Raw genomic sequence first — 22,107 nt, forward strand, 5'->3', positions numbered from 1 at the left:
CGACCCAAATCACCACTCTCCCATTACTGAATAAACCCCAAAGAGCAACTATGTGGAGTTTTGTCTTACATGCAGGTCCGCATATAGCCATTAGAGTAACAAAGGCTGGCCGGATCTTCACTGGGTTCCTGTTATTGGCTTTTATGCATTGTCTTGTTGTAAATGTGTCAGAACTGGGTAGTGCACATTGAGCAGGGAGAGTAGCCACAATACTAAACCATCTCCATGTTATAAAAAGTCTAACTGCGGACTGATGAATATGTATACTGTTTGAGATTACTTTGTAACCCTTTGTGCAAGTCAACAATTCTGGCTTGTAGGCCTTCTGAGATTCATGTTTTGTGAGGCATGGTTAACATCAACAGATACCTCTTGAGAATAGCAAACTGAGTGGGTTTTTTTTAATGTAACAGTAGCTAAAACTCACCTTCATTGATTAGACTCCAGGTTTGCTAACTCCTGCCTCCAATTAGCTTTAATTGAAGTGATTAGCCTAGGGATTCACACACATCAACTTCTCAATGATGCATTCACTATGGACAAGAACAATACATTCATTTCTGTGACAAATTGTGTTTATTAATTATTGTAACTTTGCTAATTCCTAAGGGTTCACTTCCTTTTTTCTTGCCGCTCTATGTTAAGAGTTGGTAGTTGGATGATCATGAGTGTATTATGTATGGCCCTTTCTTGGTTTATGTAATTGCTGTTCTGCTTCGTTCATTTATTCAATTTTTTTGGACTTAGTTTATCTTTTTTTTCAATTCACCGTTTATTGCAGGTAAAATATGACATAGCACAAGGACTTAGTTTATCTTAGATATTTTTTATTACTGTTTTCTTCTATTTATATATAAGGAACAGATTATGCAGCATTTTACAAAGGAATTTGAATCCAAATGTCATGTATCGTTTGCTTGTTGTTTTTATTTCAACAGACACAGTTTTCTATGCAGTGTGTTTTTTGGGACTTCAATAAAAACAGTAAGTGTTGTTATAGCATAGCATAGCAAGTACATTTCTCAAGATAGACTGGGGCAACATTTTCAGTTCTTTGAAGACCTTAAGCATTATTATGTCATTGGCCTTGTCTTATGTTAGGGTGTACCACACATTATTAAATTCCCTTACTTTATAAGCCTTTACAACTTCTGCCAGGAGGCTGTTCCACTTGTCTACCACTTTCTCAGTAAAAACATCCTTGCATTACAATTAAGTTCCTAGTTTAAGACAATGACCACTTGCCTTAACATTTCTTGTCTCAAAGCCTTCCAGAAAGCACATAACCCTGTAAGATTGTTAAATTGTTAATTCATAATTATTACTGAGGACATTAGCGTGTGATTATCATGTGATACAAAACCAAGCGCTAATCGATTGTTGCTATAAAATGCCATTAAACCTTCATAAGTGATGCATCTGATAAGGTTTATTTGCTTAACATACTAGAGTGTGTCAGAAGAGGAGAAGTGGAGAACTAATGTTTGATATAAGTGGAACAGCACCTTTATAAAATTATTTTTTTTTAAATTGTCTTCAGAGTTAAGTCTTCAGAGTTTGGTATGTTTTTACACCAGCATTAGGCATTGGAGTTTTGTTTGTTATTTTCTTTTTTTTATCCAATCTTTCATTTATTAACAGTGGGAAAAGGAGGCTGGGAGTCCAGCGGATGCATGGTAGCCAATTCAACGCAAAATGAGACTGTGTGTAAATGCAATCATCTGACAAGTTTTGCAATACTTATGGTAAGCAGATTCTTGCTAAATTCTACTAAAGGTATGGCTTAATTATGATGGCACATTAAAACCTATTGGGACATCTGACTATTTCCTAGAATACATATAAATGCTTTCTGTGATGTTGATTGTGCTTAAAAAATGATTGCTTCAGTATTTCAGCCAGAGAAGATCTGGCAACATTTACCCTGGGGGACAAATCCACATGAGTTCCCCTGTAATATTGATTCCCAAAACACATTTCAAAGACAATATGTTCCCCAATGTGTACCATCCAGTCTGGTCAAAAACACATTAAGAGAAATATATTTATCTTATAAAGGAAACATACAAAGGATTCAGAGTACATTTGTAGCAGGAACCAAGTAGACCAGAGGGACCAAGTAGTGAAGGCCGGCTACAAGATGGTTAGCCGCTCCAGTTCTCAAAGTAAAGGTGCTCCACTGGGAAAAGAAGTCTCCCAAAGAACTGTACCATCAGTCAGGACACACCAGCCAGGATGCAAAAGAATACAAACTTTATTGGGGCTTGGCATGATTTATAAACCCACATTGCCCAGAGAAGGGTAGATGACATACAACAGCAAACATATTAACACAATAAACATATAACACAATGGCAATGAATTACACAGACAACAACGGCACCACTCGAATCTCATCCCACAAACAGCAATGTCAAATACACAACGGTGGTTAAGGGATTAAATAAGTAATACTAAGTAATGTAGACTATACAGTGAGAAGAAAAAATGTCGGTGCGCTAAGCTAGTCACAGGCTCAAATAATACAAATGTATAATACGAGGCCTACCAAACAGGTGTAAGCATGCTTACACCTGTTTGGTAGGCCTCGTATTATACGTTTGTATAATACGAGGCCTACCTGTTTGGTAGGCCTCGTATTATACATTTGTATTGTATTATGAAGATAATGCTTACACCTGTTTGGTAGGCCTCGTATTATACATTTGTATTATTTGAGCCTGTGACTAGCTTAGCGCACCGACATTTTTTCTTTTCCCTGTTTGCACATATTTGAGGTTGTTGGCTCCTCATCAGTCTGGTTGGAGCTTGCTGTCCAGGGGTTAATAGGGAGGAGGTTTAATTGCACCTCCCCCAACACATTAATAAGGTTTTGGTAGCAGTATAAACTGCTTTGTGTGCCCACTATGTAGGAGGTGAGAGTAGGTTCTCACCCTATTGAGAGTGTGCCTTGACGTGGCGGGTGAGCTTAATTATGCTTTGGCCAATTCATATAACCAAAACCTCTCATTTATATTATGTTTATATATTTGTTGCCAACTTTATTAGGGTAAGAAGCGCAGACAGTTTTTGTTTTTTGTATACAGTGAGACATTAAGACACAAACAAATGGAAACAATATGACCCCAATGTAAAATTGTGGTACAAAATAACCATCAAGGTAATAACTGGGTCCTGTTACAATATTTTTGCCTAAAGCTTGAGTTACTCTAGACACCATCGTGGTTGTATACATAATTTAAAGTAAAAGACGCAACAAAGCTGCAGACAGTGGCCCAAAATGTTGAAATCTGATCAGTTTAGGGGGCAAAACCACCCTGGTAAGCTGACCCTGATCTCAGCAGTGGATTTTAATTTTCATTACTGCACTTTTCTTCTTTTTTTGTTTGTTTTTAGGATGTATCAAGAACCCAACTCAGCCCAGAAGACACCCTGATACTAACGTTCATCACATACATTGGTTGTGGTATATCTGCCATATTTCTCTCCGTGACTCTCGTCACCTACATTGCCTTTGAGTATGTAACAATAACTCAATAATTATACTGAATGTGTGTGTGTTGGTTGACAACGGATGATTGGTCTTGTTTAGGACATTGGGCCAGTCCGAGCCTTGTGCAAAACCCACAGGAAAAAGACAGCGGGCTCAAAAACCCATCACACCACAAGCTTACACATACATCTGAGCACATGCACTGAAACACTCATGTCTAACACACTGATGTAATTATACTGATTCATACACTAATATTCACTCTTTTGGGGAAGTAACTTTGGGAAATCTCTACACTTACCTTGCGTCAGATAATTAATAAAGTGAAATAATGCTTACAGGAGCAAGGGGGATACCAATTGAAGAACGCTTAACACATTTTGCGCCCCTGCTGGCGCTTACTCATAAGATGCTGTCGCCTAGACAAGACAAATCTTTGCTTAGTATAGATTTTCTCTTTATCTATAGGAATGCAAGAAATAAGCACAAATAAAGTTCATTTTTTATTATTTTATAGGAAGATCAGGAGGGACTACCCATCTAAGATACTCATACAGCTGTGTGCAGCTTTAGTCTGCCTAAATCTCACCTTCCTTCTTAATCCATGGATTGCTTTATATAATGACATCCCAGGGCTCTGCATCTCCGTGGCCGCATTTCTACACTATTTTCTCTTGGTTTCGATAACTTGGATGGGTCTAGAAGCCTTCCACATGTATCTCTCGCTTGTGAAAGTCTTTAATACCTATGTGCGGAAATACATGCTGAAATTCTGCATTATTGGATGGGGTAAGTGCAAAAAAGTATTTATAATAAAGATCGTAGTATATTCAAATTCTATGGTTGGATACATAACCCAATTTTTGGTGACTGCTTTATCTTTATGTTGCTTCATTAAAGGAAAAAAATCTATGGTAATATCGGATTAACATTCTACCTGATGAGATTATTTTCATGTTGGATGTCTTTGAACAAATTCATAGACGACCTTTATTATCTCTGTTCTCGTATGAGACAATGAATAGCCTCAGATCTACAGGTTTAGTCTCCCATGCAGCCTCACCAGTGAATAATGCATATTGAAGTTCTTCATAAGATCGTTCATATGCATTCTTCGAGCTGTAAAAAATAATAGTACAGTGTTTACCTTAAAGAGAAGCTGCAGCTCCAGTGCATACAGGGGCCATGTTAGACTCCTCTGAGCTGTCAATCATCCAGAGCTAGAGCTGGCTGGCAGTAAGTATACCGCTTGGGTGCAGTGGCGGCAGGATATCACGGCAGCCATCAGAATCCACAATGGCTCTTTAGAGGCAGATCCTCTTTAAAGAAAAGAATAAAGAAAATATCAGTGCTTTTCACCTTCAAACACTTTGGAATGTTTGGGCATCATTGTCCTTTTAACCCCTTAAGGATAAAGCCATTGATCTTTAAGGATAAATAACTGAATCTTGTCTGATAATGTTTACACATGCATTTGGATGTGTATCGTGGATAAGTTGGTGTGACACCTGTAATAACTAATGTTTATGTTGGGGTCTTGTCAGGTCTCCCTGCTGTTGTAGTGGCCATAATATTGGCTGTGAACAAAGATTTGTATGGTCTTCAGTCAAGTGGAAAATATCCAAATGGATCATCTGATGATTTGTAAGTAGAGTTTCCAGTTTAAGTTTGTGATAAATTACTGTATGGTTACTGTATAATTACTGTAAAATCTAATAGCACTTGAGAGGTCAAAAAAACAAAAGGAATAATAAAATACTATAATTCTCATCTTTCTCAATTTTCTTTGTCAGTTAAGAAAAATATATTTGTACATCAGCTGATTTTTATTTTAATGAACTCTCATCTTGTGAACATGAACATGTTTTACATACCGGTATAACATGTAGGTCTTAAGATGCATAGCTTCAAAAGAATTGGTCACCCATCATACATCCCTTAAAATATTGTTTTAAGTATCTTTATTGGTTATCAAATGAATATGTATATATATACTATATGTGTGTGTATATATATATATATGTGTGTGTATATATGTATGTGTGTATAAAATGCAGACTGTACACAAATAAGTCATAGTTGCAGGAATAATTTGTCTCATGCTTGCTACTGATTGTAGCATTTATTTTCAACGGGTATTTGTGTTTGAAGAGTACAGAGCTGTACTATATTGTTGTGCTCTTTAGTTACACCTATGTTTCTGTATGGGGCAGGCTCAATGGGAATAAAATCTTGATTATTTTTTTTATAAAAAGTGTTAATTACCTGTATATTTCATGTGTTAGCTATGTAGATATGAGCACAATGAGTCCTCTGTACTGGATCATACAGTATATCATGTAATTCAGATAAATACTATACGCCTATATAACCTGTAGTTAATTAGATTTCATGCTTTCCAAATAAAACTAACAAATGTTTCTTTTATTTCAGTTGCTGGATCCATGAAATCATATTTTATGTAACCGTGGTTGGGTACTTTGGAATAATATTCTTGCTGAATGTCAGCATGTTTATAGTAGTTCTAATACAACTATGCAGAATCAAGAAACAGAAGCAACTTGGATACCAAAGGAAAACCACTTTACAGGACCTAAGGAGTGTGGCTGGAATCACTGTTCTACTTGGTATCACCTGGGGCCTGGCATTCTTTTCGTGGGGACCTGGGAAAGTTGTAATTATATACCTTTTCACCATCTTCAACACGCTGCAAGGTGAGTCTCTGTCTGCCTTTTTACAATCGTGCCTTATTCAGTTATTCAGCAGGTTTATAAACATTTAAGGCAGAAATGACATGTGTGTTGTATGTGACATAAGTGATTACTGGGGATTGTCTGTTCCTGCACATGGAACCAGCAGACAGTCAGACTTGCAATAAAGCATTCTAGATGCGTGCTTAGAATACCTCCTGTTTAGTGGGTTAACTAGATATAAGTACATGTAAGTTATCCATTGCAACACCTCTGTTCCATCTTTTTTGTATATATACTCATTGTTCTGTCCCTGTCTCTTAGTCAAAGACAATCAGTAGACCTTCTGAAAGACAATGGCTCCTGGTATGTTCCCTTCAGCATACTAAGACCTTTTGGACAATACTATTCTTCCAACTTTGTGGTCAGAGTTTGGAGAAGGCCCTTTTTTATTCCAGCATGACTGTGCCCAGTGCACAAAGCATGGTCTATAAAGACATGGTTGGATGAGTTTGGTGTGGAAGAACTTCACTGGCCCGTACAGACCCCTGAATTTAAGCCCATCAAACACCTTTGGGATGAATTGGAACAGAGATTGTGAGCCAGGCCTCTTCATCCAACACCAGTGCTTGACCTCACAAATGCTCTACTGGATGAATTTGCAAGAATTCATACAGAAACACTCCAAAATCTTGTAGAAGGCCTTCCCAGATGAATGAAAGCTGTTATAGTTGCAAAGGGTGGACCAACTACATAGTAATGTCTATGTATTTACAATGCAATGTCACAAAAGGTCCTGTTGTTGTAATAGCCAGGTGTCCCATTACTTTTGTCCATATAGTGTTCATTCATTGGCCAGCGCCTTAAAAAATGCAGTGCTGTGAGGTCCATATTGTCAATTGTATTCTTTCTTGCACATTTTTTTGTTTTGTTTTTCTTGCTGTAAGGATTATTTTCGTAATTTTCGTAAATTTTGCGTCAGACTACATTATCGACCATGCAATTGATGTTTTACGGATATCTGCAACCACAATCTTTGTAATAAAAATTAACTGTTTTGTGATAAGTGCACCAGAACATCTGCTACATGACATTGTAAGGTAAAGTTGATGTTTGTTCAGGATAACTGTAAACCCCACTATCTTTTATTTTTCTTTTAGGATTCTTCATATTTATCTTCTATTGTGTAGCAAAGGAAAATGTCCGTAAGCAGTGGAGAAGATATCTTTGCTGTGGGAGATTTAGGCTGGCAGAAAATTCTGGTAAGCCGTCATCTTGACTTCTGGTCCTCAGGGTCTGCTTGGCTGGTTCCTCCTAGAGTTACTACACCACCACCAGTGAACATCATTGTTTGGTGGAAACCGACTGGCCCTGGCAGCGCTTGCAAGGATTTGGAACAGAAAGGGAATTAATATGTTCTACCATTTACCAAAGCTTAGCTTCCCTTAGATGACATAGTACCTTTTCAAACCAAATAACAACCAAATAATAGCCTTTACTAATTGCAAATAAAAAATTTCAAGATATAGGTTATAAGTTAGCTTTTGTTAAGGTTTGTGATGGTAGCAGTTTACTTGATCATGAATATTAGATCACTTAATTAGTTAAAAAAAAAATTCTGTATCTCTGTATGTTTAGACTGGAGTAAAACAGCTACCAATAAGCTGAAGAAGCAGACGACAAAGCAAGGCGTATCTAGCAGCTCAAGCAACTCAATCCAGTCCACCAGCAACTCCAATTCTACTACGCTGCTAATATCCAATGAGTATTTTATGCATCAGAATGGAAATGGTAAGGTTAATTCCTGATTATAGAGACTCTTCATGGTCTCGCAGTCTAGGATGTACATATTCAACACTTTTTATTAAGTGACGATTGTTTGACATTCTTCTTAGTGGACTTCCCCACATGTAATAAAACTGCCTTATGCTCAGCTAGCTAAAGTATAGGAGATGTGGACTACAGTAACTGGATTGTCAGAGGTTGTCTACCCTTGAGTCTGCAAGAGGTTCAAAAGTGACTGACTAATATTGGAAGACCCCCTATATATTACATTAGAATCCATGTAGACACAATCAGAGAAAACTGCACAACTTATTGACCACTGTGTGCACTGATTGAATTGTCGAAAAAGGTTTTGACCTGTGAGTGTTCCCCTCTCATGATAACCACAAAAAATATCATATAAGTAAAATAATGTATAGGGTGAGGCATAAATAAGGTACGTCAGCAAAGTATAGTAATTCCCGTATTGCTTTCTGTGGCACTCTAGGCAAGCTTGTGGAACTTGGGAAATCAGATGTGAAAAGTATGATGCTCAATGCAATGATTAGTTAGAAAGATGTTATATTATATCTGGCACTGTAGGTGGTATCTTACTGTCTGAAGAGGGGGGTCTATGAAATAAAAAGATAAAGAGTCTCATCGACTATGCATTTTAATGGGCATAGTTTCTAATTTTGTAGTGCAATTGGATATTATTATTATTATTATTATTATTGGATATTTTAATTGTAATTCTTTTAATGCAATTACATATTAATGTTGGGTAATAAAATCAAAAGAATTTCACAAAGCTAATTCACAGAGGTGTACAAATGATCCAGAGCTTGATTGCTAAACTAAGCTTCCATGTCCAGTTTTGCTGAGTTAACCTTCTATTGACTTTACTGGGGATTATTACCCCAACCAATTCACATGCAAATTGGGCCACAGGAGACATGGCTAGCCACAAGAGGAAGATGGCAAGCCCACAGTACTGGCAACCAGCACCTGTCCCTATAGGCTGTGGGACAAATCTAATGAGTTCAGCTTGTGACACTTCAGATCTTCCCTGAGACTCTGCTGAGTTATTTATTCAATGAGACTTGGGAGTAAGATCTAACGATTAGTGAATAAATCTTTAAACCTACAAAGTAAGACTATATGTTATTTTCATAGATATCACTTCATAATACAAGATGATAGCTTAAAGAATAAAACGTATTTACATATCAATTGGATATTTTCATTACAGTGATTTTAGTTCACAATTTTATCTTCTTTTTAAAGGATCGGTTTTCAAAGAAAGAAATGGTGTTTCCTTCAAGGTGCAGAATGGCGATGTTTCACTTAATGATTTCCCTGATCCAAATTCCACAAAGAATGGAGACATGAAAATGTCACCCACCAAAAGGACTTCCAACAGAGGGAGTGTACATTTCGTTGACCAAATGTAAAACTTGGATTCTGCTGTGCAAATTTGGGACACTCCAAAAACTCATCTTTACACATTTGTTGTATCACTGAACACAATTGGAGAATATGTAGCATAGAAGACTTCAGCTGATCGGATGCTATATTTTTCATCATCTAATAGACTATTTTAGCGAGAAGAACTTTTAAATTAAATGCAAAGCCTGTTTGCATCTCACAATTCTACCCTCTGCCAAGTTATTTGTCATTTTCACCACGCCGTTTTCCATTCCTTAATATAATCCCTTATACTGTATTTTTATATATTTAATTTATGTCTGTTTAATTTTTTTTAAATGTTTCCTTTTGTAAAATAGAACTTGATTTGCCTTGTATTTCAGTGTTTGAACCTAGCCCTTAGCATATAAATATGAGTTTTTATGGTCATGTTATTTTGCATCACTCACATTATCATATTGTAAACACTGCCGTGCATGATTTTGTGCCTTTTAGGAATACAATAGTAATTTTACTAGATTCTACCATGTTTCTGCTTTTTTTTTTTTGCTGTATAGGAGAGTTATGTCCTCCCTTCAGAGGTTATTTATAATAAATGACGATAGCTGTGATACCTCCTGATATCCTTTTGGGGGCTTGCTGCAGTAATAAATTTAGAAATGATAAATCTCGTCAGAAAAAAACATCTTTTTAGGATTTTTACTTTAAGGTACAAATAAGAATATGATGTTTGTGTTTTGGAGTAGAATTGTATGCTTTTGCTCTACTGTTCAGCACTAATCACAAAAAGTGTAGGTACTCAATTTGAGACACAGGTCTAATTTTACCTTTCAAGATACCTTCTAATCGTGGTGATACTTATCTGTCTGGTGTTTATAGATATGCCTTAGATGCAGTTAAGAAATCTTAAAACTATGCACTGCTCTAGGTCATAATTAACCAATAACCAAGATAAGGGGTCCCAGTCTGAAGGAATGAGTAATTGTCTATCTATGGAAAAGTATTATTTTTACTCAGTAAGGGAAATGATAAAGGGAACATTGTTCATGCATGGATCTAAAAAAGGAAAATTAACAAACATAAGAAATACTGGTACAGATCTTACAGTCTATTGTCCAACACAAGTTATAAATGTGAAATAATAAGATGTATGACCTATAACCTTCCATTCAACACTTAATATCCCATTGTACAGCGCTATGGATATAAAACAATAAATAATATTAATAATGATATTGCAAACCTCCAGTTGTGTCCAGGTCTTTGGCATTAAAAGTAACATTATTTCTGTGACAATATGTAATGCCATAGGTCACATGCCCGCTAATAGAGTTGGGAACCTGGGTTTAGAAATCCAGTAAGTTTCAGACAAATTGCCAAGCAATGCTTTGAGAGCCACTTAGGGCTTATGTACATTTAAGAATAATACACAAGTTCAGCAGTCTGAGTTGGTTTGCTGCTCTGTCATTTTCCTTTGCTGCTGATGTGAATAAATTATCGTGTTTTATTATTAGCTTGACTCTTCTGCTTTTTTCAACTATTGTATTGCAAATCTGAAATCAAATATGAAGAGGGAAGGATGTATCCCTGTTATACCTGCACAGGTCATTGTACAACCATGTGGGGTGTTTAATTTGCATCTAATTAAAATGTTAGACATATGGATTGATACAAACCATTAAAAAGGGCTGTCACTGATAAAGTCCTACATTCAACCAGTAGAACAACCAGGGATGTATTCATGCTTTTGACCACAGGTTGGAACACATCACATATGTATGACTTCTTCGGCACACATCCTAACCAACCTTATGGCTCTAGCGTGGCTTCCCAAAGTAAAGAACTGGTATGTAGTGTCATGTCATAAAAATACATGAAGACCACAAGACAGCACATTAAACATCTTTACCTGAAGAAACATTCAACACCATAGAGCCTGGGAAAATAGAAGAATGAAGTGAGATCAGAGGGTGGGATTGAGGTGAGGGATGGGGATCCAAGCAGCCTTTGGTTGGGCCTAGGGCATCATAGTGCTATAAGAGGTGTCATCTTTTACTGTCGTTTATATATGTATAATGTACATAAGGCCCAATTAACTTACAGGCTGGTAACTCTATGGGAGCACTCCTGGGAATATGCTACAGTTTAACTCCTCTATGACCCAACTGACTGCTTCAAATATCCTTTTCAATAAATATCACAAGATGACTATTGTGGTTATGGTGTATGACATGTGCGCCAAAAAGACTTGTTGAATCATCATTGGAATCCACGCCACTTTCCACCTACGGTACAACCTCATGTTCATCATTACAAATTATGACTCAACTACGTGCAAAACTGATTGTATTTCCTGCTGTATTTTACAATTTATCTGACATGCAATTTTTTATTATTAAACATTTTCTAGATTTTCTTGATTTTTACATTGGATATTTTAAAAATGTTTTGAAGACTGAAGATTCTATTGAGATTATATATATATAATTGTAGAGAATCCCATGGCGCACTCACCAATACACAAGACCCTGGTGAAGTCTCCAAATGAATTTGAGCACAAAGGGAGTTTAAAATACCAATCCACAAAGGATTTTATTAGCACATACAGAATCTAATTCTGATTCTGTATGTACTAATAAAATGTTTAATGGATTGCCATTTTAAACTCCGTGTGCTCCCATTAATTTGTATATATATATATATATATATATATATATATATATAAATATGTCTTAGCCATTATGGAATACAAATGAGGAAACGGTTTCCTAACTCAATTGTGGGAAAAAAGTTCCTTTCAAGTACTTATCTAGAAATCTAAATAGTGAACAATGGGCAACTGAGTACTAGTTTTGCAAACAGAGAAGGCATCTATACAAACATAATAGAGTCTATTCACTAAAGGGAGAGTTATCATGAGAGTTGCGTTTCATGTCCTTGGCTTCACTATACATTGTGAAAGTCCAAACACAGCAAGCTTCAGTTGCACTTAGAGCTCGAATCGCCCTGTCAAAATATGTTTACGTTACATACTATGTGTTATGTCCTGTCTATCTATTGCACAGTGCTATGGAATATGATAGCACTATTTAATAATAATAATTAATAATAATAATTCAGGGCCATCTTAACCTTGTTCCTGGAGAAACCTGCCAGTGATGGCCCTTCATAGTGAAAACTGAAGTTAGAGAGTTAAAACTACTACTCTCATGTGACCTCATTGTATTCCATAAAACCACATGAAAATGGGTACCTATTGGATATTGGTCCCAAAGAAGTGTTAATATGCTTGTGATACCTTTAATTGGGTCACCATCTCATATTGGGTCATAGATGGTGTCACATAAACTTATACATTTCTGGTCTCTTATCTCATGTATATGCTGTTTCAAGAAAATGTATCATAATGTCCTCAAAGGCTCTAATCTCATTATAAAACCAACATAAAGCAGGATCAGAAAGAGGCCATTTACATTATTATATTACAATGTAATATAAAAGGATACTCTTCTGTTTGAGTACGTGACTTTGTATTGTCCTGGGTGTGCTAGCGACCCCTTCTGTCCACGAGGAGCATTGCAGGTATCATTGATGATTATTCACACACAGTGCAGGTCCCCCGGCTGACACAGATCTGCAGCGGCCATAATGAGAGCAGACTGAGGAAGAACCTTCTTTAAGAGCGATTTACGAAGATCGCCCTTGTTTTCTTCCTTGTTCATGTCCTTGCCGAGGGGCAAGACTAAGGCCAGTGTGTTTTAACATTGGAATAAAGCGCTGTCGCCCGGTGGAGCCTTGAAACCGGTATGTTTTGCGTTAACGGGATCAACACAACAGTCTGGAGATGACAATTATCTGAAGCCTGGATAATACATGATTTATCTTCATACTAGCAGGTAATTAACATTCGCGATTCCCTTTGTCTTTACACATACATAGATTTCTTACACAAGAAAGAGCCAATAGCATTAATATCCAACACTCTACGATCAGTAGATCCCTTACCGAGATCACACTGTCTGGGCGTGACATGGTTAATCTTTAATCACTTGCTGGGTCACTTTGGGCTTCAGATACACACTGGCTATTTATTATGCACATTTAATCATAGTTGGAATTATACAGTTCGAAAATTATATTAATATTACTAATAGTAGATAATGAAATAATACTGCCCCAACATTCCAATAAGAAAATAATAATATTAATGTGATACAGTTCCAAAACTATATTACTATTACTAATAGTAGATAATGAAATAATGCTGCCCCCAAGTAAATAATCAGTAGTAATAATGTATATATATATATATATATATATATATACAAACACATTATATACAGTATATATATATATATATATATATATATATATACATACAAACATTATATACAGTATATATATATATATACAAACACATTATATACAATATGTATATATATGTTGTGTAATATTTATGAAAAGCAATTATATAGCAAATTGCCAATAGTGACACATGTTTACTTGCTTTCTAAGAATGTCTTTTGGGAGCTGCCATCTAATGCTTAGTAACTTGCTTACTTGTCAGGGTGGGATGCAGGGAAACCTCAAATAATCCAACCCCTTTTGACAGCTCTGTTTATTTTGGAACAAGGACATCAGCTGTCTCCAAGTGTCATTGACCCCTGAATGAATGAGAGCAGCACTCTGAAAGCAAAGGAAATTTGCCCAGCCTGTGCTGCTGACCCACAAGGAAGCTGGCTGGCAGAGGAGCGTGAAGTGCAGAACCAACAATGAGAAGCAGGAGTAATTCTGGAGTGAGACTAGATGGCTATGCAAGGCTTATACAGCAAACTATACTGTGTCACCAGGTAATATTATTATTATTTGTTGATTGATTTATACAGCGACATAAGATTCCGCAGTGTTGTGCAATGGATATTCTCTTAATTTAACTCAGCATGTAAAGTATGATCTATGATTAATCAGCAATTATATATATATATATATATATATATATATATATATATATATATATACATATACATATACATATATACATATATATATATAATGATTATAAGGGGAAGTTACAGCCTCCAGGGCAATAAGGATTTGCAACACAAGCCATCGTGGAGCAGTATGTTGTTCTGGCCGATGAAGGGTTAATCCCTGTGTGCTTGGTTCTATACCCAGTGTTTTTCGGAGGAAAAAACTATTATGTCGGGTGCTATACTATATTTATTGAGTTTAATTATTGTCAGTTTAAAGTTTATCAAATGAGTTTATTAATGATTATGCCATGATCTGTGCTAATTTTCACCTGCAGCAGATATAACCAATGAATAGGAGTGTGTGAAAAAAATAATATTTTAATACTATGGAAACTGGATAATGCTGGAGAGATTGTTCATATGTACTGATGAGTACTGGGTTTTATCAGACCAAATGTCAGCTCAGATAAGTGGGTGTCTGCAAGCAGTAAGGAATTTCTACCAGAAACAAATGCACTGATAGAGTATCCTTTGCTTATAGTTTAGAAATGTCTATCCAGATTTCTAGTGAATGGGATATGGTATTCTGATTTAGGTCCCTCTGAATACAGTGACTTGTGAGCATAAGAGATGTTTGGAAAAACATAACTTTAAAGTTTTCTGAAAAAATTGCCTTCCCTAATTTTGACAATATCCAGCCTGAGCATCATTTTCCAAGCCTTATTAAATGTATGCGCCAACATATTAAATAACCTAAAAGTCTTTATTGGAATCCATTAAGTCCATTCTAAGGAGTACTAATCAGTTTTGAATATCTGTTAATACAGTTGTGCCTTACTTAGGTGCACCATCCATAGCACAGGGAGCTTGCACACAAATAAATGTTTAAGTTGATTAAGATGATACCCTTATTCGCTAACTGAAATGTAATAGATTGCAAGCTATTGAGACTATGTAGGCTAGGTCTCTTCTATTGATGCCTGAAGAAGAGACCTAGATGGTTTCTATAGCTTGCAATGGGTTTTCCTAAATTGGTGTACTGAGCTTGCAGTATCCGTTGTGCCTATGGTTCATCCATGCTTGATAAGCATCAAGTTGGGGCTAAAATCCATTGTATGCTTGGCCAGCTGAACATAATCCAAGAGCAAAACTTGCCCAGAACATCTACTGCAGGCGTAGTACACTGGTCCACTTTCTAAGAAAGTGTCAGTAGGGTCATTGTTGTGGAACTCAATTTATTAGAGAAGGTTAGAGTAAAAAATAAGAAGAAGCGGGGAAACGTGCAAGGAGCAGATATGATGGAAGAAATAAACTGACATGAACTGAAGGGAAACCTCAAAAATCTGGAAAGAGTCCTGTGATATTATCCTGAGTTGAACTCCTTGGTGGAATTTCTCATTGGAATGCCTGTTGTAATTCCATGTTGCTGAGCAAACAGGGAATTCACTGATCACTGATCATCTTAAGGCCCAATTTATTACCCTAAGGTTTACTTTGCTAACACTCTGAGAACCAGACAGGCTCTTGTCTACGTGGGACTAACACGGTTGCAATGCAGAGATAAAATACTCCCAACATTTGATTTCTTACCATTATGCAGAAGGAGCTACTGCTGGCAGGTTTATCCAACAGGGTGAAATGATTATATTATACAGAGGGGTATGAGAGGACAAAGCGGGGTGGTAAAGATTGATTGTAAGCAGAGAACTTTGGGGGCAAGAAAGAAGCCAAAAGTGCAGTAGAAAGAAAAAGTGTTCAACGGCACGAGAGAAAAGATAAAAGACAAAGCAAAATGTTATATGTCGCCGCTGTCTGGGGTATGTCAATACTGCCATTACTCGTAATCTTAGACCTTTACCATTTTTGTAAGTGCATAAAGAGCCGGCCTTCTCTGTAATGATCACTATTACAGCGGGTCTGTAAATCTAGAAGTAGTTCCAGGAATAGCACATACAGGCTATTTGTGTCTGTCTAATGGAAAGTACATTATTAACCTTTTGAATACTGGGACGGGCTATTAACATTTCTGCAATTAAAAGGTTAACGTAAATTTCATGTAAAGGGTAATTTTAGAACGGTTATCTCTCGAGTGATACCGTTTTAGCACTCTTCCCCTCATTAAGCAGAATGTCAGACGAAATTAGGAGGTAAGTCTGTAAGAAGATGTCAACACACTGATTTCTGTCATGTAAGTGAAACTGATAAATGTTATTTTAATGTTTCCATGTACTAATGGAAGCCATCACTTATCGCTCAGGTACTTTGGTTAAGACAACTTTATCAATCCAATGACATTTTTTATGCAATTGTGTATTCTAAGCATTGCGGGCAAAATCATATTGTGGACCAAATATATGGCTAAATAGAACTTTTTTGGCACACAGCATGACCACATCGGCAATGTTTTCCAGGACATACATGCTTTTCATTTATCAATACAGGTTAAGTACTACAGGGCAGTAGTTACATACAGGCCTGGACTGGCCAACTGCCACATCGGGCAAATGCCCATAGGGCAGCTGGCCAACAGCCTCCCATACTCAGCTACAGTGTCTGGATATGGCCGTTTGCATGCTACCGCAGCATAACGTGTGGCCTGTCGTATGCAGCCGTTGGCCACGCTTACATCATTAGGTGGCCGTTGGTGTTAAAATGCTATGGCATGCTATGCTATGGCTACAGGGTTGTAATCAACAGAGTATATTGGGGGCAAGGTTTTGTTACCAGGGATCTATATTTGGATCCATTCTCTTTAATATTTTTATTAGCGATATTGCAGAAGGTCTTAAAGGTAAGGTATGTCTTTTTGCTGATGACACAAAGATTTCCTGGAGGAATAAGCCAAATAGCAAATGATTTAGGTAAACTGAAAAAATGGTCAGAGCTGTGGCAACTGGCATTTAATGTGAATAAATGCAAAGTAATGAATCTGGGGCATAAAAACCCAGGGGCAGAGTATAGAATATTTGATACTGTCCTAACCTCAAAGTGCAAGGAAAGGGATTTAGGGGTAATTATTTCTGAGGATTTAAAGGAAGGCAGACAATGCAGTAGAGCAGCAGGTAATGCTAGCAGAATGCTTGGTTGTATAGCGAGAGGTATTAGCAGTAGGAAGAGGGAAGAGCTCATGCCGTTGTACAGATCACTGGTGAGACCTCACTTGGAGTATTGTGTACAGTACTGGAGACCGGATCTCCAGAAGGATATAGATACTTTGGAGAAAGTTCAGAGGATGACTGCTGGATTACAGGATAAAACTTTCCAGGACAGGTTAAAAGATATTATTATATATAGCCTGGAAGAAAGACGTGACAGGGGGATATGATAGAAACATTTAAATACTTAAAGGGAATCAACAAGATACAGGAAGAGAGTTTATTTAAAAGAAGAAATACTGCCACAACAAGAGGACATAGACTTAAGCTAGAAGGGCAAAGGTTTAAAAGTAACATCAGGAAATATTACTTTACTGAAAGGGTGGTGCATGCATGGAATAGCCTTCTAACAGAAGTGGTAGAAGCAAGCATATAAGGCAAGGCCAGGGACTAAGGAAAGTATTCAGAGGTTGGACAGACTAGATGGGCCGAATGGTTCTTATCTGCCATAACTTCCTGTGTTTCTATGTTACATTACTGCATGGAAGTACTCTATTTCATTCTCAAAGAGAAATATTTGTTTTTCCATGGGATGTCTCTTAAGATGATCTCATCTTCATACTGGCAGAGCCAATGCATGCTGATACTGAGATAAGAACAAGCAGAGTAGATTTTATTTTCTGTATCTCGGTTATATATTTATGTTGTTTTTTTTAAAAAAAAAACATCTTCTCTGTTTATACAGCAACAATGTTGACCACAAAACTGTTGCGACAAGGGTCTATCTGTTCCACAATTTCCTGCCTTTAACCTTCATTGCCATAAGCTACAGTACATATCTTTTCAAAAATAGAACCTGTTATACATTCTGGGAGGATCAGTTGTACATGTCAAAGTCCGCCCGGAAGAACTGTAGCCAAGTAGGTCAGAGTTTACAGCAAGGACCCCTTTCGGCTCCTGAAATTCCGAGTAAATTTAGGATTTCGGTTTGCTCTTTAATTTGCTAGAGGAGCGGGCAGTGCATTGCAGGTATTCTGAGTACAGAATACAACCCGATCACACGGCTGCAGTCATGAAACTGTTGCAGCAGTGAATCACAACATGTTTAAATGTTCTCTCCGCAGAACGATTAGTCCTAGCTCACATTTCCAGTAAGCTGTTGTGTGCGCTTTATATTTACTGCTGTGCCGTGTAAGACATACGCGTTATAAATGAGACTGTTACAGTAGCCATTGATGCATTTTAAAAACGCGTAGCTTCTCTATAACAATTATGAAATAATCATTTCTCATTATGCCATTTATTTCTTTACACAGAATCCAGTCACTGGCCTGCTCCCTGCCAGTAACGACCAGAAGGACGCCTGGGTTAGAGACAATGTCTACAGCATCCTGGCTGTCTGGGGTCTGGGAATGGCATACCGAAAAAATGCTGATCGTGATGAAGACAAAGCCAAAGCCTATGAACTAGAACAGGTATTGCCTTTCAATTGAAAAGGATCCATTCCAATGCTTGCGGTTTATGCAGCAACCTGAGCTTTAGCAAATTAACCATCTGACCATGGGGATAAAGGTTCACTCCAACCTTAAACAGAGTTTTTTTGCACTCAGATGCACATACAGAGTCATCAGAATGGACTTGCACTTGCATTCTGCCAAGCTGAACAGTTTTGAAGTTGTCCCATAATTGAGTTCTGTCTTTGGGTAACTTTCACATATCTCACAACTGCCTTGTTTTTGGCAATGCAGTCCTGAATCTGTGACGTTGTCTCGTTGACCCAACAAGTGGCAATCTGTTTACGGGATGCATAGACTGGTTCTGTGTGGTGGCAACTTTCTGTCAAAATCCATCTCTAGTCTTCTCTCTCACCTGCTATGTGTCGGAAAGAGACGTCATATCTTGGCAAGCAGTGTGGCAAGCCAGAGAGACTGGAAGGCATGTTGCGACATCTGAGTGTGCCTGCATGTCAGGAGATTGGGTGGCTGGGCTGTTACACAGGGTAGGGGACGCTGATCGGCAGCCTGGGGATTTTCCAGAGCAGGGAGGAATATGTCCCACTTTGGATGTTGGGTCAGTTCAGTAAACCTTATCTAACGTGTATTGCATATAGGTACACATTTGCTCAAATAAATAATAAATAAATCAACTGTTGGTTATCACGTGATTAATGAGTTAGGTCACCATACTTGTTGTATTGAATTGTATATGGTTTGTTTTTCACGCTTTTTTTTTTTTTTTTTAGCCTGGGTGGAGACCAATGTACGTTTAGTGGGAAATCTAGCGGTAAAAATGCAAAATATCCCAGGTGTAACTTTGATAGATGTATATTTCCCCTTATTTATATTTTGTTATAAAGAAAGTTTATTATTAGGGGTTATATCTATGAGTATGGCCTTAAAAGTATGTCCTCCGTGTGATTTGCAAATTAATAATTTATGAAATAATCATGAGAATAATTGGGTTTGACTATCCACCTAGCAAGTATTTGGGGCTCACATGGGCAAAATATCCTTGATCATAAAGGGGTGTTCAGCCAGGCATAAGTAGGTTTATAACTCATCTGGGGCCTGTATCTTATCTATATATGCCTTGTATGTGTTATATTGGTTGCACTTTGTACAATGACTTCCTATCACGTTTTTCATCTGTCAATACTGTTTACCATATCTGAGACCAAGGTGGCATACTGTCTGATTTCAATGCAATCATGAATTACTATTTATTTAATCTTTATTAATTGGAATCATTTAATATGCATGTTGTGTAGAAAGGAATGCATCATTGCTGGCCTAGTGGGATTGAGCGCTTGGTAGATGCCTGCTCTAAATAGTGTTGAGGCACAGCTGGTCGGACTGCAGAGCAGATGGCTGGAGCAGATGGACTCAAAAGACTCAATAGTCACCTACACCAAATGATTTCAGGATTGTAGTGATGTCACAGAACCAATTACAGGCATGTATGTACAGCAGGTAGTGACATCAAAATTAATTAAGATAGGAGGTGAAGTCTAGATGGTTATAGTCAGTGGGGACATCAGAGTTCATTGCTGGCAAATCCTAACTAAGCTTTCATAAGAGAATTATACATTGGGAATATTATACATGTATGACTTTGAATGTAAAAATTACAATGTGAAAGTTTTCAAACAAAAAGCCATATGTCACATGAGCTAGAACTGACATTTAGGGATTTGGGAAATAAATCCCACTCAAATTCTGCCAATAAAGAAAGATTTCCTGATTCTCTTGGCCAGTGCAGTATGAGCTAGTGGACTGCATTCACTTCACAAATCTTTCATAACTTATTCAAAACACTTTATTTTGATTTTTTAAAAATAATAAGCTTCATCTACAGTTTCTTTAGAAATTTACTAACCAATTTAAGGTAGATAAATATACTCTAGGATAGGTAAAGAACACGTGGTGGGATAAAACACCAGATTTCACCCTCTACATACATGAAGCACAAAAGAAGAAACCTCTTGGCAGCCATTTTTTTTGTTGACAAAGGAAGCAGTTGTGAGTAATGTATTTATTTGATTGATTTTTAAATGAATTGTTATGAAACTCCTGACCAATTAAAAGATAAATTCAGTGGATTCCTGTAAAACTAAATGATTTTAGAAGGTCAATGCAAACATCATTGACAAGTACCTCAGTGACCAAGTCTGGTGATTTTCCTGAAAATTGTGAACTGGGAAAAAATCAGCTGAGGGAATCAAGAACATGGGAGATACACATCACTTTCTCCTAGTTTTATATCACTTACTTAGATTACCACTTACAAAAGCCAGCTGGATTCTATCATGTCTAATTGATTGCTGCTAATGATCCCCTCATATAAGGTCTGCTTGTGTCTTATTTCATAATTTAAGTTAATATTGTTTTCCTGAATACAGTACAAGCTTGGAATGTACACGCTTCTCTGCAGCATTGGCTGTGTGTGCATTTTAGTCAGTAATCCACATTAAAAAAATTTTCATTTTATCTTTTTCAGAGTGTTGTAAAGTTGATGCGAGGGATTTTGCATTGCATGCTGAGACAGGTACGCAAACCTCTTCCACACTTTGATTATTACAAAGCTTTGCTTACAAAATGTTAACTATAAGCTGCAAATGTAACATTGGGATGGCAGAGGTGCACCATGGAGCCTGGAGGACTGGGACTTGGCTTCCATGAGGTGAAATATCCCCACACTTAATTTAGTTGGGGTTACCATACAGGGGCGTAACTAGAAGCCTCAGGGCCCTGGTACGAGAATCTGTTACACTCACGCTATCTACCCTCTCCCTACCCCCCTCTCACACTATCTACCCCCTCCCTATCCCCTCTCACACTATCTACCGTCTCTCACACTATCTACCCCCTCTCCCTCCCTTCTCACTATCTACCCTCTCCCTACCCCCCATTCTCACTATCTACCCTCTCCCTACCCCCCTTTTTACTATCTACCTTCTCCATACCCCCTTTGTAGGTCACTTACCGTGCAGTCCTGTGGTGGGGGCGCGCGGCCTCTGTCTCACTGCTCTGCCGCGGTGCGCGCAGCTTCACTGCTGAGCGCCGGCATATGACGTCATATGCCGGCGCTCAGCGTGAAGCGGCGGCACCGGAGACAGAGGCCTCACGCTCCCACCACTGCAGTCGGGGCAGCACTGAGGCAGGCGG

The 22,107-nt window shown here is 37.6% G+C and overlaps 2 protein-coding genes across 5 annotated transcripts in view; both read left to right on the plus strand.

Annotated features, from left to right (window-relative positions):
• The window catches only part of ADGRG2 (adhesion G protein-coupled receptor G2), a 54,534-nt gene extending 44,089 nt beyond the window's left edge, over positions 1-10,445 (plus strand). The window contains exons 24-32 of the mRNA XM_053455872.1: positions 939-984; positions 1,642-1,745; positions 3,397-3,518; positions 4,011-4,282; positions 5,038-5,137; positions 5,927-6,207; positions 7,344-7,445; positions 7,822-7,974; positions 9,235-10,445. Coding sequence (XP_053311847.1) covers positions 939-984; positions 1,642-1,745; positions 3,397-3,518; positions 4,011-4,282; positions 5,038-5,137; positions 5,927-6,207; positions 7,344-7,445; positions 7,822-7,974; positions 9,235-9,401 — 1,347 coding nt within the window. The 3' untranslated portion in view covers positions 9,402-10,445. The remainder of the gene's footprint in view (positions 1-938; positions 985-1,641; positions 1,746-3,396; positions 3,519-4,010; positions 4,283-5,037; positions 5,138-5,926; positions 6,208-7,343; positions 7,446-7,821; positions 7,975-9,234) is intronic.
• Positions 10,446-13,002: 2,557 nt separating this feature from the next.
• Positions 13,003-22,107, plus strand: part of PHKA2 (phosphorylase kinase regulatory subunit alpha 2) — a 43,142-nt gene continuing 34,037 nt past the window's right edge. For 2 of the 4 annotated variants that reach the window (XM_053457316.1, XM_053457319.1), the window contains exons 1-4: positions 13,003-13,271; positions 14,009-14,225; positions 18,760-18,918; positions 21,440-21,487. In XM_053457316.1, the coding sequence (XP_053313291.1) occupies positions 14,148-14,225; positions 18,760-18,918; positions 21,440-21,487 (285 nt within the window). In that variant the 5' untranslated portion in view covers positions 13,003-13,271; positions 14,009-14,147. Of the gene's footprint in view, positions 13,272-13,942; positions 14,226-18,759; positions 18,919-21,439; positions 21,488-22,107 lie in introns of all 4 variants that reach the window. The other 2 variants (XM_053457317.1, XM_053457318.1) reach the window with 2 other exon arrangements.

The sequence above is a fragment of the Spea bombifrons genome, chromosome 2 (genome assembly GCF_027358695.1).
Source record: "Spea bombifrons isolate aSpeBom1 chromosome 2, aSpeBom1.2.pri, whole genome shotgun sequence".
In the NCBI taxonomy this organism is placed as follows: Eukaryota; Metazoa; Chordata; class Amphibia; order Anura; family Pelobatidae; genus Spea; species Spea bombifrons.